Source organism: Carya illinoinensis, chromosome 1 (assembly GCF_018687715.1).
Source record: "Carya illinoinensis cultivar Pawnee chromosome 1, C.illinoinensisPawnee_v1, whole genome shotgun sequence".
NCBI lineage: Eukaryota > Viridiplantae > Streptophyta > Magnoliopsida > Fagales > Juglandaceae > Carya > Carya illinoinensis.
Window position 1 is genome coordinate 14034963 of NC_056752.1, and position 19296 is coordinate 14054258.

Consider the following 19296-nt stretch of genomic DNA (forward strand, 5'->3'; position numbering starts at 1 on the left):
AAAAAAAAAAAAAAATCCTACACTTTTTTCATATGGATTGCCTGTCAAGACCTTGTTCACTGACCCTTTTTCGTTTTTACATGTTAGCAAAACATCTTTCATTCTCTAATTGTCTTATAGATTGATGATTCATTTCTTTCTTACCATTAAATTCACTATCTTGCTTTCTCCACCTATGACCCGTTAGTAAGAGTCTTCTATATCACTTCTATGTAAACATTTTTTCATGTTTTAACCACTTAGATCATGTAATACACTCACAACAGGGACATGCAAATGAATTTTCGTATCTATCCAAAAAAATCACTGTATGTAGGAAAATCATTGATTGTTCACATAAAGGCTCATGCATCGTAAACATTCTTCCACAGCAAGCCTAGTAGGTTGGTGATCTGATCTCCCATAATTCATTCAATTCTATTATTAGAGACTAAATACACATCTATTTTTATATTAGGTGAAGATTGGCCTGGGATTTTCAATGATAACATGAAAGTTGATCTCTTTATGCACATCCAAGGAGACAAATGATAAGGTATAAGCATAACTTGCCAAATACTATATATGAGCATTGCTCATGTTACCAAAAAGATTAAATCAATATGTGGCTAATCCATGTCTAACATTGCGTGTATAGTGAATCAAACATTTTTTAAGCTATACCATTGGTCGGATATCATAATACCTTATAATCTATTCAACCTTCAGCATGCCACTTCATGTGTGAAGTAGTTATCGATGACATAAATTTCTTTGCAATCTTGATTTCAAAGGAAACCAATGCAAAGATTGCAAAACCTTTATAAGGCTTTTTTTTTTTTTTTTTTTTTTTAATTCCTTCCATCCCATTCATCATTTTGCTTCTGTTTTGAAGTTTGGCAGAACATATATGTTTGACTATTTTCATTGTTTTTCCAAAACAACATACAACTGTTAGGACATACTGGGATTTTTATGCATTCAAGCCCAACTTTATTCATATACTTCTTAGCCTCGTGTCTATTCCGAGGTGACCATGCTCTGGGTGGGACTAATTCAATTAGAAGTTCTAGAAGCCTTATAAAGTTATTGTTAGTCCAGTTGCTTAAGCATCTCATTATCCACAAACTTACAATAACACTAAACCAAATATGTTTTGTACACCCTCTATATAATGACTCATATGTATCTTTTAACATGTTACAAAACTTTTGAACACCTTAATTGGGACCTAGAGAATTTTCATCCATGGCACCCATTTCAAGTCCACCTTAAACTACTCCAGGTACAAACATAGGAGAAATATCTTGCAATATTGTATGCATCTCACTAGGGTCTTCTTAGCTTTGGTCATCATATTTGACGGGGACATTAATATCAACATTAGGTAGAGAAATTACCTACTCATCATGAGCATGCTAAATTGTATAACCTTGGTAATTCTATAGTAGATCAAGTGGTCATGCACAATACCAGAGCCTTGAGATGCTCATACAAGCAGTACGTTTTACACAGGCAACAAATTGGCTCATCAATACCCATGTTGTCACTTGCAAACTTTAAAAACTCATTAACATTATCAGTGTATTCTTTCGTTTTTCGACGTTCAGTCATCCAACTTTTGGCCATATATAAAGCTATTGAGTCAAACAATATATAGTGAAATTGGGAAGCTAATAAATAACATTAAGTTAGGATTCAGATGAAACTAATAAGAAAATGAAAGTGAATTGTGATTGACAAAAAGAAAAAAAAATAAAGAAAACATATTTAGATAATTTTCACAATTTTCTCGTAACATGCATATATACGTGAAAATTCTAATTTAATTATGTGACTCGTAATCACTACTAATTGATTGGCAACCACCATTTTGGTCCACGTTTTCAAACTAGTTAACTCTCAAACTTACAATAATTCACGTCCTTAAAATAAATATGCACATAACGCCTAAAACTATTATTTATCCTAATAAATGACTAACTCCTAATTTTGACATCCAAACGACTCATCCTAATGCAAACTCGCATCGTCCATACATACATGTGCTCTATCTTGACCTATAACATAAAACATATTAAGTCCATAATATCCACCCGTAGCTAAACCATGCCTAATTAATCCTAATTATTCCATGCAGACCCATAACCAATACCCGTCACCGTACTTGACTCGTTAGCTTGTACTCGTGTGTCTCATTACATAACTTAATACCCTACGTGTAAACCCTAAACTTAGCCTAACCATGGGAACGTTAAACACGACTTGAAACCTTCATGCAACCTATTGCTTCTAATACCGGCCCGTAGCATACTACATATATTTCCAACATACCTAGAACTCAACACTTAGGTCTCTATATATCAAGAAAGAGAGATAACTCATGAGATAGAGAGAAAGGGCCATACCGAACGTGGGGCAACTGAGCGAAGTGGAGCGCTACGCTTCTAGGGTGGTTGTCGGCGTGAAGCAGTGGTGCAACTACTTTTGATTATAGGATAAGGTGGTGCAGTCCGCGTGTGATGCTGGGCTTAACTGCTTGGCAGTAAGTGGTTCCTACCGATTAGGCTTTGAAGCTGGCGTCATAGGGTGGCGCTCGTAGAGTTTGAACATGGAAGGGAGGATCATGGTGGCTGATTAGGGCGTTGTGGTGCACAACGGCTTCATCATCTATCAATTTGGTGTTCCAGTAGTCCAAGCTGCATAAACAATATTGCAGGTGGAGGGGAGTGGCCCATGGGTCCTAGGGTTTCCAACGTGAGGTTGGACGTGAGGGAGGTCCTAAACTGGGCAAAGTGTGAAACCATGGAGGGAGGTGGAGATAAGGTGCTCTGTTTCGGTTGAATCAAACAGGGAATCTTGAGGCTTGTGGCTTGGTGGTGGATCCGAGTCATCTGCTTGTTTATGGGGTGGCTTTCGTTATGCTTGCTGCGTTTGAGATGGTGGAAAACATGGTTTTTTGGGGAGGAGCTTCACAGTGCAGACTTGGCTGAAATCGTTTGCTTGTTGTTTTATGGTGCAAAGCCAACATATGTGGGACTCTATTTTTTGGGAGGAACCGAAAGTGGAGGAGGCTCGGAAGGTGGTTGTTGCGGACTAGAACAACCGAGTGGTGGCGGAGGGCAGTGGTGCTTGGTTGCAACGTTGGGCTTCTGTAGTACCTATTGGAAACCAAGCAGCTTTAGTTTGTTCGGTGCATCGTTGCGAGGGGCTAACTGTTGGTTGTTGGTGGTTGAGCAGGGAGGGCCTATGTCATACGAGGTTTTCGGGGCTGAATCCTTTAACCTAAAATCCACAATAATAAGGACTTAAATACAAAAAAGTAATCCAAAAATTAAATGTCTAAAAAATTCTTCCAAATAAAATAAACTAAATACTGGCAAAATTTCTCTCAACTCATACAAATCCACTCATGTAATCTGGCACTTATCTCACATTTCTCATATAATCTTGTCACATGTCATCTATTCTAACTATCACAACCATCCGAGTCAACTTAAAAAAAAATGGTAGATAAAGAGGTGAGTCTACAGACTCAGTAAGTAGCAAACCTATATTACTATGTAAACATGAGCCAGTTACAGAATGCAACAACATACAATTATTAAAAGAAAAGATTGACAATTGTGTTTTAGAAGTATTTCATTACAGTAATAATATAGCATAAGCGTAATTAAACAAAATCAGAAATAGAAACAGAAATAAGGGTCATGTTTACCCCCATGGTAGAGTTGTGCATGTTTGCAGTTAGCCAAGCAGAATATAAATCATTATTTTATCACCAAAGTGATGCACTAAAAATTGAGGCCACTATTATATCTTGTGGCAGCGTTAAAGGCCATTATTGTATCTCGAGGCAGGGCTAGAGATCAAAGCATAATAGAATCTTATATCTCAAGATTTTGAAATGCAATATTATAACATAATTGAGTACTAATAAGATAAATATCATATAATCAGATAACAATTTCAGACTTCAAATTCACATTTTATGTAGTAGAAAAATAGAGTACAAAAAAATCTCATGTGTATTCCAATCGTGATAAGAGGTACATTTTAGGGTTTAGATATAGAGACTAATGCAAAAAATAACCAAGACTATTTTTATAACAAAATATGCATGTTCTCACAAAATCAACTTCAGTCAATTTAGACAAAATCTAGCATAAGAGTACCACCTACCTAGACTTTTAACTTCTCCAAATTTCCTCACATTAGTATCAAGCAAATATCAATCGTCATCTAAAAATATGCACCTAATTTGCGTCAATTTCCAATTATATATAAATCTCTAGTTAAGCATGTAATTTGTAGTTAAAACTCGAAATACTTAAATAATTTACACTCCATAAAATCTAAAATCATCGTAATCCTAAAATATCATCTTCCCAAGTCATTAATATTCAGGTAAATTGTCCAAGTAATTACACGATTAAAGCCTATAATATTACAGCATCCCATTATCAATTTTCATCTTGATTTTATCATAAAATATTATCACCCTGAACAATTATACAAACTTGTATGAACCGTACTATATAGTTAAATCCCTGACCTGAAATATTCATGAAACCTGTACACGTGCATGTTGACGTTAATCTTAGTCCGTGACCCACTAGCCATAAACTACAGTGGAGAGAGAGAGAGAGAGAGTCTCACGGCGAGCGAGGAGAGCGAGAGATAAAGTTTCCGACGGGTGGCGGTGCAAACATGTTGAAACTCGAAAGGAAGGGTGGCAGCGGCTTAGTGGTACAACCGCGGCTCATGGTGGTACAACAAACGAAGTGCTCTGTTTTGATGAGCAAAAACAGGGGCTAAACCGAGTGATTGTTCTCTTTGTTGAAGGATACCCGTGGGAGAGGGAGCTGCTGGTTCACGGCCTGGTCGACTTGCAGTGCAGCAGTGTGAACGTGTTTGCGGTAGCTGGGTTTGGTTGCTTCCGGTGAAGGCTTGCAGTGGTGGTTCAGGGGGTTGGCAACGTGAAGGGCTGGTTTGTTGTGGCTGTGCGACATGGAGGCCAGAGCCGTGGCTGGGTCGATGGTGGATTTGCCGTGATCGTTGCTGCGTGTAGCTTGCTGTGGTGCCTTGCTGCAGCGAGTACGTGTGGCAAGAATGGCTTACGGTGGCTCCGCTGCGGGTTCAAGATTGGGCTACAGTGCTGACACGATGAATAACTAGGGGCTATGGGCTATGGGCTATGGGCTTACGGGTTGTCTGCTACGCGTCGAGGGGCTGTTGTTCCGATGGGTAGGGCTTGGCCTGGAGGTGGGACTGGCTGAGCTTCCGTGCGTGGGATTCGATGGAGGCTGCGGCTTGCTGAAGGTAAACAAGGGGCTGCTGTAACCCTAGGGCTTGAAGGAGGCGATGACTACGAGTGCATGGGATCTAACGTACTGTGGGTCTGATATATATATGCATAAGGTAATCGGGTCATGACCCAAACAGGTTGGATCATGCTCATGGGTCTTAGGGTTTTGCTTGGGCATTCAATGGGTTTAACAAATGGGTTAGGCCAATTTAAACGATCCGAATAAACTATTCGGTCTAACACTAATTAAATAAAGGTTTTCTTGGTCCTGCATAAATATTTAATGGTCTTCAATCCAATTATTAGGCCTAACAAAAATCATTAATACACAGTAATAAAACTTTGGATCCATAGCCCTTTCAAAAATATCTAATAAACTTTAGTTCGACTTTTAAAAGTATTGGTCATCCCAAAATCATCCACTAACTTTAACGGCCTTTGAATATACTTTGGGCCCAATAAAATAATTATTCATGGACTTGTTTAATATGGCTCATTGAACCTAATTTAAATCCAATAAAATTATCTATAATCTATTTCTTATAATATTTAGTTGAGATGTTATTAGGGGTATAAGAAAAAATCTAAAAACCGATTGAACCAACAGACCCAATCTGGCTTGCTTTGAAAACTAAATTGATTAAAATTGATTCAGTTTTGATTTTCTTGATTTGAAAACTAAATTGGACTTAAACCTAACAAAATAAATATTTTTAACGTTTTATATTATATGCATTATATGTTATATATATTATACATATGATAAAATTAATATAATATGAAATCTTAATCTTATTATTTTTGCTTCCTTGACATAAACTTACTTTTAAAGATGGATATTAATATTAAGTTATTAATATGTTATTATTTATCATTATATATTAAGTTACAACTTACATATATAATATGATATAAGTATAAGAGCACACTTTTGATACATATATATATATATATATATATATATCAAGGATAAATATATTTTTGATAAGTACAATTCTACACATTTATTGTGGTTATATGCATGTTGTTTTTAAGAATAATGTTTTGGGCTTTATCATATTTGGGGTAAAGAGTTTGTTCATTTGGGTAAGAAAAATCAACTAGCACAACAAAAAAAACCCAAAACCGAATCATACCTGTAAAACCAAATCGAACTAAACTGAAATTGAAAAAATTAAAAGTTATGGTTTCCTAGATGAATCGGTTTGTTTCGATTTTCATAATTTCAAAACTAACTTAGATCGATTCGATTCTAAAATATATTCAAAATCAGATCGAACTGAAATAATTACACCCTAAGTATTACAAGCCAGATAGCGGTGGTGGCATTTGACTTGCTAAGGTAAAGTCATGGAGGGTGCGATAACCCTAGCCCTAGGGGAAGATAACACTATGCATCGAGGGCTCATATACTGGACTGTTGCTAAGCAATCGGTTTGAGTGTAAACCAAGTCATCACATGAGTTTTTAGGTTGAGAAATTCTACTTGGATGTTGTTTCTTTCATAGCACACCGTACACCCATGCGTGGCAAACCAACACATAGTCATAATTCTCAAACATGGACCTTGTGAAAGCCACGGCCCATCACACAAGCTATAAACACGTGTAAAAATGGAAGAATAGCGGAAAAAAAAAGAGCAATTATTTTAGTTAAAAACATGTTGCTTTGCTTTTGAAGCCAAAAGGGCAGAAAACGATTGTTGCAATTTTGTCTTTTCTATACTTACATATTATTATTGTTGATCTAGATTATTATTGTTGATCTTATGAAGGATAAGAGAGGTCGATGAGAGAGTCTGAAAAGAGAGAGGAGCAAAAGAAAGAAAAGCAAAACGAAGCACCAAAGGAAGCACCATATCCGCTACAATCTAAAGAACCGGTGCCAAGAAAAGCAGTAAAGAAATTAGCATGGTGATCAAGAAGAATAGAGTCTCCAGACCTCTCAAAACCCTTTTTGATTTCTCATCCTTTCTGAAACGCATGTCACCCATTTTTTCATTTTTCAGTTTTTGGGTATATGTATTGGGGGATTGAAGGCTATATATGTGCATGTACGATGAGATTGAAGGTAGCAAACTATACAGGGAGAAGAGGGCCAATTGGTTGCTGGGGTGTTAAGATTTGGAATTTTGGGGTTTAGAAAAGGAAAAAAAATATATTAAAAAGTCCCTATGAGCCCTAAGTTTGTTAGCCATGATTTGGAAATGACCCACATTTAACTTAGAAAAGAACAAAATTTGAAAAGTTGGCAAGTATTTAAAGGTGTCCAGTGCAAGACCTCTTTATAGCATAACTCTTTTAGGTTGATTCTACGCACACATGGGTTAGGTTCGATTTTATTGGCTAGGCCATGTGTCATAGGGTTTTCTTGGATGCGGCCACCACTGTGGTGGCCAACATTTTCCTTACAGACACCTCTAGTAGCATCTCACCACAATGTGGTGGACAACAAGTATCTCGCTAGCCACAGGATGAGCAACAAGCTGCCTCTCGCCAGCCCCATGGTAGGCAATCACTTGTCGGCCTCACCTTGTGCAGCATCTTGCCAGGCTCACCCTGGGCAACCTCATGCCAGGCCCACCCTGGGCAACCTATGGACTTTTAATAGGTCCAACTAAATTCTAAGGTTTGCAAACCGATCTTAAAAATCTAAAATGAGCCCAATTCATCCAATAAGTACTTTTAGCCCATAAATATTAAATAGGCTTTAATCTATATATTAAACCTAATAAAATATTGTAATTCACTGTAATAAGATTTTGAACCGGTATCCTATTCAAAATTATTGATAAATATCAATTGGGGTTACTTAAAATACTGGACATTAAATCTAATTTAGATTCAATAAAATTATCCATATTCCATCTTTAGAAATATTGGATTGGATCATCACAAAAACAACAGTTGGATTTGGCTAAAGTCGTCAATTTTGACTAGAAAAATGGGTGGATCTGACCACATAGTCACCAGATCTATCCAAATCCAACCTTTGTTAGTTGTGAGCTGCCACCAAAGGTGGCCAAATTTCCACTAATGTTTTTTGAAAAATTAAGTTATTACAAATTTTCGTGTGTGTAATTTAAGGTGAGTGTGTACGTTGTATCATTCATTTTTATCCTGTTGATTTTTCTGTTCCTTGTTTTGTATTGGAACAAATCCAATTTTTACAATCAAAGGGCAGTGGTGATTTGGATGTGCTACCCAAAACCCTAAAGAAGTTTATAAACTAAAATTTCCGATCTAGATGTACATGGAGTATGTACATGATCACCGCTAAACTAAGTTATAAACAAAGTTGAATGAAAGAGTAATATCTCTACCTTCATATTTGACATGCTCCTTTCAGTAAGAACATATACATATAAAATCTTCAATTACATTAGGAGGTTTTCTATAATTGGTTGATTAATTTAGATTGCATATATATATATATATATAAAATCTCCTCTTGATATACACATAGGATTGTACAAATAAGCCGTGCGGCCGACCCGACCCGAACTATCGACCCGGACCGGCCCGAAATATCGACTCGTTTGGGGGTGGAATCAGTAACGGGTTATCCCGTTACCGTTTTCATTGCTTATCGGGTACTACCCGATACCCGTAAATCTGAGACCCACAAATCAGAAACCACAACAGAACCAGAGGCTCTCTGTCACGACAAATGCTTCCTCCAAGTTTCAGTACCTGATTCATCATTCTCAAATCTTCTCTCCATTTCTTTATCCACCTGATTTTCAAGATCATTTAAAGGTATTACTCTCTCTCTCTCTCTCTCTCTCTCTCTCTCTCTCCCTCTCTCGGTTTGTTATTGTAATTTTCTTGGACGGTTGAAGTATGGGTATCTTGGGTCAAGATGGGATTTGGGTTTCATGGGAAGTATGGGTTCCATTCGATTTTATATATAGTATGGGATTTGGGTTCCAGTCGCTGGTTTCGTTTTCACTTTTCCTGTTTTATTTTCTACTCTTTGCCATGTTAATCGCAGTTTTGATTTTGCTTTTCGATTCTTGATTTTAGCCGATCATTTTCAGGATTTATTTGTCTTCTCTTCATTTTTTTGGATTTTCTGGGACATAAATTCAATTTGTTAGATTCAGTACAGCATGAGTTATGCTTAAGTTATTATTTATTGAGTTTCATTTGTCTGGGTTCCCTTTGGCTTATGCTAGCTAAGAAAATGAAGAAAAGCATGAGAAATGAGAATATAACTAGCGAGATGAAATTGTTGCGAACATATATATTCTCCTTGCTAGATCTTTTATACTAGCTAGAGTCCGGAAATGGAAAATCTCAGTGAGAAATATAAAACAGAGTGCTCGTAGATTTTTCTATCTAAAAGTTTTAGTCAAGTTTTTGGCAGTTAATCAAGTTTGTCATCTCTGATTCTTTGTTTCGATGAGATAAGCGTGATGGGTACTCTAGTTTTGGTTGCTTTTAGAGTCATTACAGTCATTAGCAGTAGAGAATCGGTATAAGGGGTCGGAACTCAATTTCGAATTTGCTATCGAGTCGGTATCGGGCATCGGTTGAACATAATGTACTTGTTATCGGGTCGGTTCGAAATACCTTGCTAACAGGTCGGGTCGATGAACAGTCCTATATACACATACTGATATATGTATATATATATAGGCCGGCCTACATGTTCTGATATACATGATATATATCATGATCAAGATATATATGTGCTTGTGTGTGAAATTAACCCTATATTGTGCAAACCCAATGTTTGAAAACAGACTTGATTAGTTCTAGAGTGCTGCACCTTAAATGTACATGTTTATATATATGGTGCCAAATCAATTGATTAATTTGTAATAATCCATCCAGCCCTGGCTCTTAGTATGATCAATTCTCATGCATGACTACAGTCTCGATTGTGAGGACCATTTCCACAGATGAAAGAAATTTAATTAGGTTATTTAATTTGAGAGTTCAATTCAATATGACTGGTTTGCCTCAATCAATTATAGGTAAACAACAATAACCCAAAATTGATAGAAAAATTAGTTTTAGGGAAAAAAGCTTCGCCAATAAATTCGTACCTACAATGCCAAATAACGAGTTGGGGTGGACATGCGGCACCAATTGTTGATGCAGCGATACGGGGAACACTGTCATGTCGATTTCTTGCATCGAAACCAATTGTATTCAACTGGCGAGCATATTGCTACGTACAGCTATTTTGATGTTTGGATGAAATCACGGTGATATGGGAGGGTGCCATAAATAAGATCCCTCCATCGTGCATTGATTGTAATCTTCGGCGAGATTGTTGTTGTAGCTAAGATCATTAGTGGATCTCCAACTGCCAAACGTGATCCCTCTTCGCAGCAAATAGACACTCGCAGGATGGAATCAGCAATTCTCAACGCTGAAATCTACTTCAATGGACATCTACAGTGGTAGCTACCACCCTTGGCTATCTCGGCATGTAGATCGTTAGGAGTAGCTGGAATTTTCCGACAGCTCCCTTATGCAAAAAAAAGAGCAGATATCACACTAATTTACTAGCATTTCATCTGCGATGTAAAAATCGTGGCTTAAAGTATTTTTGCCATAGTTTTGCCTCCAAATATGACGAATATTAACCGCCGCAAAAGCTAATTACTGTTGTAGTGACATTTATTTTTTTCTTACCGGACATGCGGTACAACGTCCATGGTAATAAAGATGATGTCATTAAATGTTAATGTTTATGTAAGCAATCTTGATGATACGAAATCTTTTGATTTGATGAAAATATCACGTCATCTATACTTTTAATGTGCGTAATAATTTTTCAAAATCTAAAAGCACATCGCATTCATTATTCTTTTCATTGACTTCCTTGGTGACCATATTGTATAATGTATAGTACCACGGATACACGGAGGTTCGCAAAATTCAAATTTGAAACGTATATGGCATCTCTTGGCAAACTATAAATGCAAACAAGCTAAGTATTGAGGAGAAAGACCAATAAAAGAAATTTGGCAACGGCGGCATTCTGTCTATTCAGCATCTGTCAGCTGCTTTTCTTCGATCTATTCGTTTTGGATAAGTTAAAAAAGTCATAAACTCAATTCAAAGAAAAATGGAAAGAGAACAAAAAATCTTGAAATCTTAGCTTTTTCATCTGAGATTGAAAAGTTGCTTGCCGTTTTAAAACAAGAAACCTTAATAAACGTTCATTCGTTGGGTTTAGATCCTCTTAAAAATGGTCCTGCTGTTCACAAAAGTTTCAACCTTAAGTTCAACACTGAACCCTTTTTCTTTTTCTTTTTTTTTTCTTTTTTTTTTCAGATTTTAAGTTTTAATATAAGAAAAATTATGTTGTCAAGATCGTGTATAGAGTACACTTAGTAAGGCATAACGTAATTTGATTTAGAGATGAGATGAGATAAGTTGAATAAAATATTATTAGAATATATTATTTTTGTATTGAGATTTGAAAAAGTTAAATTATTTATTTTATTTTATATGGAGATTTGAAAAATTTATAATGATTAAGATGAAATGAGATTAGATGAGATGAGAGTTTTGTGAAAGTGAACAAGGCCTTAAAAGATAAATATTAAAATTTAAATTTTATAAATTATCTTTTACCATTTAAATGATATGGATGATGTGCACTACCGATATAATAATAAAATAACTCTTAATATAATTATTAATAGACATTATTTCTTGTCTCAAATGCCACATCATCCTTTCTTTAAGCCTGTCATGCAGTGCATATTCAATTTATAATTATTATATTTCTAACTTTTTCTTTAATATTTTATAATGGAATAGAATGAAGTATTGAAATAGACAATTGTTCAAAGAAAGAAGGACATGGTCTGATACCTTTATATTTTTGGAAAGAAATTAGGCATTCTTTCCCTTATTAATGCTTAAATTTCCAACATCTATAATTCCTATTCTTCAATTAAAGTATCTCAAAAAGACACTCATTGATAGATGCAGTCAGCCCTAATTTACAGAGAGAGAGACTCATCATTCTTTTTAAAAACTGCCAACAAATCAAAAACATATGCAGAGGTTCCTGTCTCCTCCCTCTCCTCTCTAATTTTCTTTTTTATTTTTATTTTTTTTATTGTTTTTTCGGGGTTAAGTATGGCGGAAGGCCAATTTGCTGCTCTCCGGCGTTCGACGACCACCACGCGCTCTACCATAAGTTTTCTAAGCCGATAGTTTTTCAGACGGTGGTCTATAGAGATTTGCAACATGGATAAAGTTGTGTTGTCTCTTAGACTGTGTCACTGTAGTTTGTAGAGATTTGCAGCATGAACTAGATCATACTAGTCACAGTTGTATACTAAAGAGCTATTAATGTTATAATTGGCTTATAATGTATATTTCAGGTCAAAATTGTAATATTCGTTATTATTGAATGCATTATGTTTTATAAAAAAAAATTAAACCCTCTCAAGTTTCTTTTTTAAAAAAAAAATATAAATATTTAATCTATATACAAATATTATACAATTAAATTTATATATTGTCTTAATTTAATATGATTTATCATATTATAAATTACTTTATAATATTTGAGTAATTCTACATATAACTATAAAATACGTAAACGCCGCATAATCGTTTTAAAATAAAAATAAATTTTATTTTAAAAAATTAATTTTTTTTTCATATAAACCCATATTTTATTCAATTTTTCAAAATAACTACATAATAATTACATAATTTATAATTACAAATATCTTTTCTCTAACATTCTTTTTAAAATGACTGCCAACATTTGAAAAGGTGCACGTGTCCCTCCACATTCTTCATTGAGTTGGTCTCGTACCAATACTCGTCAGTTCTACTATAGTATAAATTGTGGGTAGATTCCATGTGCCGCTCACATGTCACCGCGTTAATCTCTGAATTTCAAGTATCTCCGTTCTATTTTCTTTCACGAGTGGAGCACACGCACTTTACAATCAAGCAACGACTCTAGTAGTTCAGATTCCTTGCATTCTCTTTTATGTTCTTTTATATAAGTTATTTTATTTTTAAATCGATATATAGAAAATATTATTAATATTATAAAATTTAAATTTTAAAATTTATATTTTAAATCAAATTATATTATATAAATATTTTACTAAATATATTATCTGCAACAATCCGAAAATAGAATCTTTCGTCTTAATATTTTTCTAAAAATGGGTTTTTTCATTTTCCAATGATCACAGCAGTGAAAGTGAGTTTTGCAGTGATTTGCCCGCTAAAAATAGTGACCCTTTTTGCTGTATATAGTCTTCAAATAATGCTAATCTTCTCGGTGGTGACTTCTGCTGAGATTTTTTTTTTTTTTTTTTTTTTAATTTAATGATTAAAAAAATATTTTTTAATGATGTTGTGATATATTTTTTTTAAATTTATAAAAATTAAAAAAAAATGTGAACAAAGCCAAAAAAACAAAAAAAATGAAATGCACTGTAAAAAAACCCCAGTGGGAGCGCCTAGCTGTGTGCCTGTCGAGCCACCCTATGGTCTTCCCTATAACATAAATAGTAGCTTTCATTATATTTTAGGAAAATGATATTTTTCACTGACAAAAGTGATCACCGATAAAAGCTATGGCTTGTTTTTTTTTTTTTAATAGTTAAGAAAATGTTTTTTAAATAATTTATAACTTTTTTAAATATTTAAAGAGTTTAAAAAAATATATATATATTTTAAAAAGTTGGCCTTCTTAGTGGATACTCTCCCCACGCGTGTAGCAAAGTTATATATTTTAGAGTAATGCTGTATATAGTTATAAAGTGTGTAAATATTATATAATTTCTTTAAAAAATAGTAGAGTTTATTATTAAAAATTAATTTTTTATATATATTTTATATATATATTTTTTAAAATAATTGTACGATATTTGTAAAGTCATCACTTTAACTATTATTTTTCTATAGTTTATATCTCTATATTATCTTTCTTGACCGCTACTATTTTCTTAACACCTAAATCTATCAAGATTATTCGAGACCATTAATTTGGCTCCAACTTTTATTTTTTATTACGTGGCTATGGCACTGCAGTGTCAAGGAAGTACTGTTGTAAGGACTCTTCGCTCTGATCTGTTTTCAAAATTTTTAAAACTTTGCCAATTTTTTTCCCTTTTTAGAAAATCAAAACAAATAACTATGAATAGTATTAACAATAACGAAAACCGGATCAATCAAAAAAAAAAAAAATCTGAAGGCGAAGTTTTAAATATATTATTTTAATTTATAATATTATATTTAATATAAAAATATCTCAAAATATATTTAATGAATATAAATTTTTCTTATAAATAAATGATAACGATTTTATTTAAAAAAAAATAGTAGCTGTAATCGAGGAAATTAATCCGCCACTGCCATTGACAAGTAAAGTAGAGCCATGCACGTTTTTATACAGTAATATGCTATGAACGATTGTCGTACTCCCGTTTCCACTTTCTCGTGCTGCCCACAAACCTCTTTTGCACGAGTTAGAACAGAGCTCAACACAGAATTGAACGTAAAAGGGCATTAATGACGCTACCTTGTAAGAAGTTTAATTAAGTGTCTACTCACTCCAAATTTGTGGGGGGTGGCTATTAAGAATATTTTAACTCTTCTCACTATTTTTTATTGTTATTATTAATTTATTATTATTTTTTATATATTTTTATTATTATTTATTATTTTTTATCTCAGGTAATTCAATTAAGATACAAATACTTTTAAATTTTATGATGGCCATAAATTTATTTAAATACCAATAAGGGTTTTTATCTACCATCCTAGTCATAAATAGATATTCGAGATAAAATTATTAAGATAATTATTCTCCTGTGATGAGATTGATGTCTTTGTTAAATTATCAAAAGAAATGGATTTTTTCTTTTATTTGGCGGGATTTTTGCCGGTGAATTAGGGAAAAGCTTTGGAATATTCTGACTAGCATGGAGTTGATTGGAAATGATCATCTGCAGTATTTTGAGAGTTTCAAGCCTGCAAGCATTCCCATAATGAAGATTTTAAAATGGTTTTTTGCAAAAACCGAAAGTGAAAACTTCCATATATAATCAATTGATCCAGTACGATTTTATAGATCATAGGCCCTATTTTTTCAAAAAAAGAAAAAAATTGAGACCTTAAAACAAAAATGTTTACAAATTCCAAAGGCTACAGCTCGTTAATTTTTCCTTAAATGTATGGATTGGGGTTCTGCAATTCGGCTGCAGAAACTTTATACTGAAAATGAAATGGGCAAGAGGTCATTTATAACTGTTATCATGAATTAGATCAGGCACCGCATGCCTAATTACAAGAAATCAAAGGCAACTACATCTGACCTTATTACATGTGTGGTACTACAACTGGACTAGGTTATTTCCAAGCCGAACATCATATGTAGAAATGTAACATGATTGTTTGACCTATAATTTTCTGATACACGATTGTTTCATGCATGCACCTAATTCATCCTAACTGTATAAACAAACCCTGCACATGATCTGTCCCCTGGAGAATATTGCTTTAAGCAATATTTATTTATTCTGATGATCCTCAGAAATCCCAGTCAAATTCTGGCGGAAATACAACAGGATCAAATCCCTGCATATTGGTATCATTAGCAAAGGCGAAACCATCAAGATGATCGAAGACTGGATTATCAATTGAAGAGAGAAGATCGGTGTGATGAACGTTCATAAGAATGCCCAACATCTGGTCTCTTTGTTGTTGCGACTCTAAAATTTGAGCTTTAATGGATTCAAGCTGCGCTTTGAGTTCCTCAACCATCTTTTGCAAATGAAAAATGGGTCCAACACTGCCATAAACAGGGTCTCTCAGCCTTGCCGTTGCTTCGTAGACTATTGCTTTAACAGCATCATCCCTGCATGCCTCATCCACCATCTACGTACGCACGACCAAAATAACAATGCTATCATGTCTTAGATTATGCAGTTTACAGCGAGGAAAAAATCGACTCGACCCATATATATGATCCATGCAATAGTAATAAGGTCTTGCATCAGATACGATCGAGAAAGAATATGACTCATATATATGACATAAATTATGGCATGCATTTCTGCAAGCAAGAAAGGATTAATTCATGCAAGAACCATAAATATATATATACAAGTTCTCACCTGAATCATTTTGATAACATTGCTTGCACCAAACACTTTATGCACACCAGCAAACTTGTCCATTTCTTCACAGGGAAAGTATGGCGCAAGCAAGCAATTCCTTTCACATTTCCGACGGAGCATTCTGCAAGCGGCACACGGTTGCTGGACCCTGCAGCCTCGTGCCAGATCTTGGGATCCCATATTTTGGAACTGTTCGAAGTTGTGGTGCAGAGAAGTTTTGAACTCAGCTAGATACATCCATATATATATGAGAAGGTGCCATCGATAGGGATTCTGGGCAGTTTTGTTGGGGTGCTAAAATGTCAAAAGTTAGTGCAAGGAAGTTGCGGAGGCGGCCACTTGAGGACAGGTGTAAGATGATCAACCTGTTGAAAAATGTGATTCACTAGCTAACTGTTAAAGGCCGACATTAGTGGGTTTTGCCAAACAGTACCTAGAGACAAGTTAGTCGCTGTCCAACACACAGAAATTTCCCATTTTGAATGCCTGTCGAATTTGAAAAAGAGGGGGTCTATATGTTATTTGCATCGATCATAATTTATTTTTTTATTTATTTTAAATATTTGGAATTTGTGATAACTCACTAGAGATTTATTATTTATGAGATTTTGTGAAAACGGTGGGATTCAGTACCAAAATCTTTGAATTAATTAAATAAATTTTATTTTTTTTTTCACTGAAGTTTAAAAAAGTGGTGGGTTATATAAATTGAAATTATATTATATGTTTGGGAAGGTTACTAATTTTATTTTTTAATTTTTGTGAGAAATATTTTAATTTTATTAATTATAAAATTAAGATAATATATATCTAATAATGAAAATTAATTTTAAAATTCTTTTGTTCATGGTCAAACTCATTTTCAGACAGTAATTCTCTTGTATAAAAATCTTAGCTGTTATGATTAATTCTAATTTTCTATGACTTGATTATGTTCAACTCCCATGTGTTTATTACCTTTTGTGACCAAATTATTAATTTACAGAAGCTTTGCACCCTGACTTGACTGGCGGGCTATCCATGCACGTTTATAATAGCTTGAGCTTAATTTAAAGAATATAAATCTTAAAACTCTAGCTTTTTAACAAATTAAATTAATATAAATTTGATTTTTTTTTCCTTTTTAGAAAATTACCTGCGGAAAATACGTACATACTAATCCTTTTATTGACTCAATCAGATACTACTTACCTAGCTAGGAGCTAATAAAGAGACAAACAATCGCTTATTCAAAAATTTGGTCAGGATAAAAACAAAGATACCAAATTCCTACAAAGACAATTGAAGTTTCCAAACTAATAACACACATATTTAGACTAAACGGACACTTATATTAACATAATATTATATTATATATGTAACGCCCCAGCCCCCACTTGGGATGAGACAGTGATTGAAATATTGAGACATGTAATTCAAGACTACATACACTCATATATGACAGTTAAGATGCAATGCAACTATTGCATTCTAGCAGTATACAATAAATCACAACAAAAATTCATGTAAATCTAAATAAGATTTAGAGAAATTTTGTAAAATATCATGATACCATAAAAACTAAATATCCCAAAAGATTTCATTGTTTGAACATCACAAAATATAGGGGGTTTTTTACATTGTACATAAACTGTAAAACTCCAAGTGTCCCTTCGCTTGAGATACATAAAAAGACTCATTTCCTTTGAGGTGGTTTGGGCTACTAAATTCCCAAACTCTAAACAACCCTTTGGGCTTCTATGGTATACTAACATGCTTGTCTTAAATAGCCTGTTACAAAATCCATATGATCTCCTAAGGAGAGTGCATCCTCATGATCGAAAGACCTTGGTGAGTCATGGTCCTTATTCATAGTATCATGGATGTCCTTAAGGTATTACCAAGTGTTCCTTAACCAAGCAATAACAAAATTGTAGGGGGCCTCATGAGTGTACTTGTCCTCGACTAGGTCATTAATCTCATTTATCATGCTTAGGGTCTTGAGTACTTACCACAACTTTTACCATTTCGAGTTGGGAATGGTAGTGGAAATGAGTACGATAAGTGTTAAGGATGTGTTTCACACCACTAACTACACGGACACCTGCAAGAAATAAGAGGGCGATACTAGGTGTCCGATGGTTCTCCAATGTTTAAGTTAGATAAATGATCTTAGTATGTATATATATGAATAACTGAATTGAATTGACAGAATTACCTCTAAGTGCTATTTATAGGGGTGTAGTCGTGAAGATAATTAACATTGATGGATATATCCTTGACAGTTTTCCACATTAAATGGAGTGATCCTTTCCTTGATAATCCGAAGGCATTATCTAGCCTTCATTGTGCGCATCTATAAGACTTATCATATCCGTTATGGGTTATTGGGCCTTCACTACGATGAGCGTATAAGTACTAAATATCTCTTCCAATTACCTACTAGTTTTCTACATAGCAATACATAAGAAATTAATTTCGTATATCTTCATTTTCTACGCCGCTAGCCTCATATAGATGATAGCTTTAAGATCTACCCCGACATTTTCTTTTGTATTTATTTAAGCTACACCCTCACGTAGGTAGTAAATTCCTTGTATTTGTTAGGCCTTGACACGTGTCCATAACTATTCATGCTCTTCACATTCATTTCCAAGAATGATAACTGCCGGTACACAAGTAACCGTTCAATTTCCTAAGAATCTTTCAGGATCTCATCATTGCCTTCTTCCTGCATTGCCTTTTCCCTTTCCTTGCTTTATTGAAAAGTCTTCTTCCAAACTTTCTGCATCTCCATACTTCCTATGAAATGACTCATCACAATGTTACCACTCTACGCCTCGCAGTGGAGACCCCTTCTAGGGTTTCTACCCTTCTGAAGCTGAATCTTTCGAGGGCCAAACAC

At 34.4% G+C, this 19296-nt stretch overlaps 1 protein-coding gene across 1 annotated transcript; it reads right to left on the bottom strand.

Annotated features, from left to right (window-relative positions):
- Positions 1-15508: 15508 nt before the first annotated feature.
- Positions 15509-16641, bottom strand: LOC122301875 (LOB domain-containing protein 11-like). Its single transcript, XM_043113239.1, has 2 exons — positions 16410-16641; positions 15509-16170 (listed from the first exon to the last, which is right to left on the bottom strand). The coding sequence occupies exons 1-2, from the start codon at positions 16590-16592 to the stop codon at positions 15823-15825; spliced, it is 531 nt and encodes a 176-aa protein (XP_042969173.1). The 5' UTR covers positions 16593-16641; the 3' UTR covers positions 15509-15822.
- Between the last annotated feature and the right edge of the window lie 2655 nt (positions 16642-19296).

Excerpts from the sequence above, each read along its gene's own strand:
- LOC122301875 (XM_043113239.1), bottom strand. The coding sequence starts at position 16,592 with ATGGGATCCCAAGATCTGGCACGAGGCTGCAGGGTCCAGCAACCGTGT. Across the intron at positions 16,171-16,409 it reads ATGTTATCAAAATGATTCAG|ATGGTGGATGAGGCATGCAG; the intron begins GTGAGAACTTGT and ends GTGCGTACGTAG.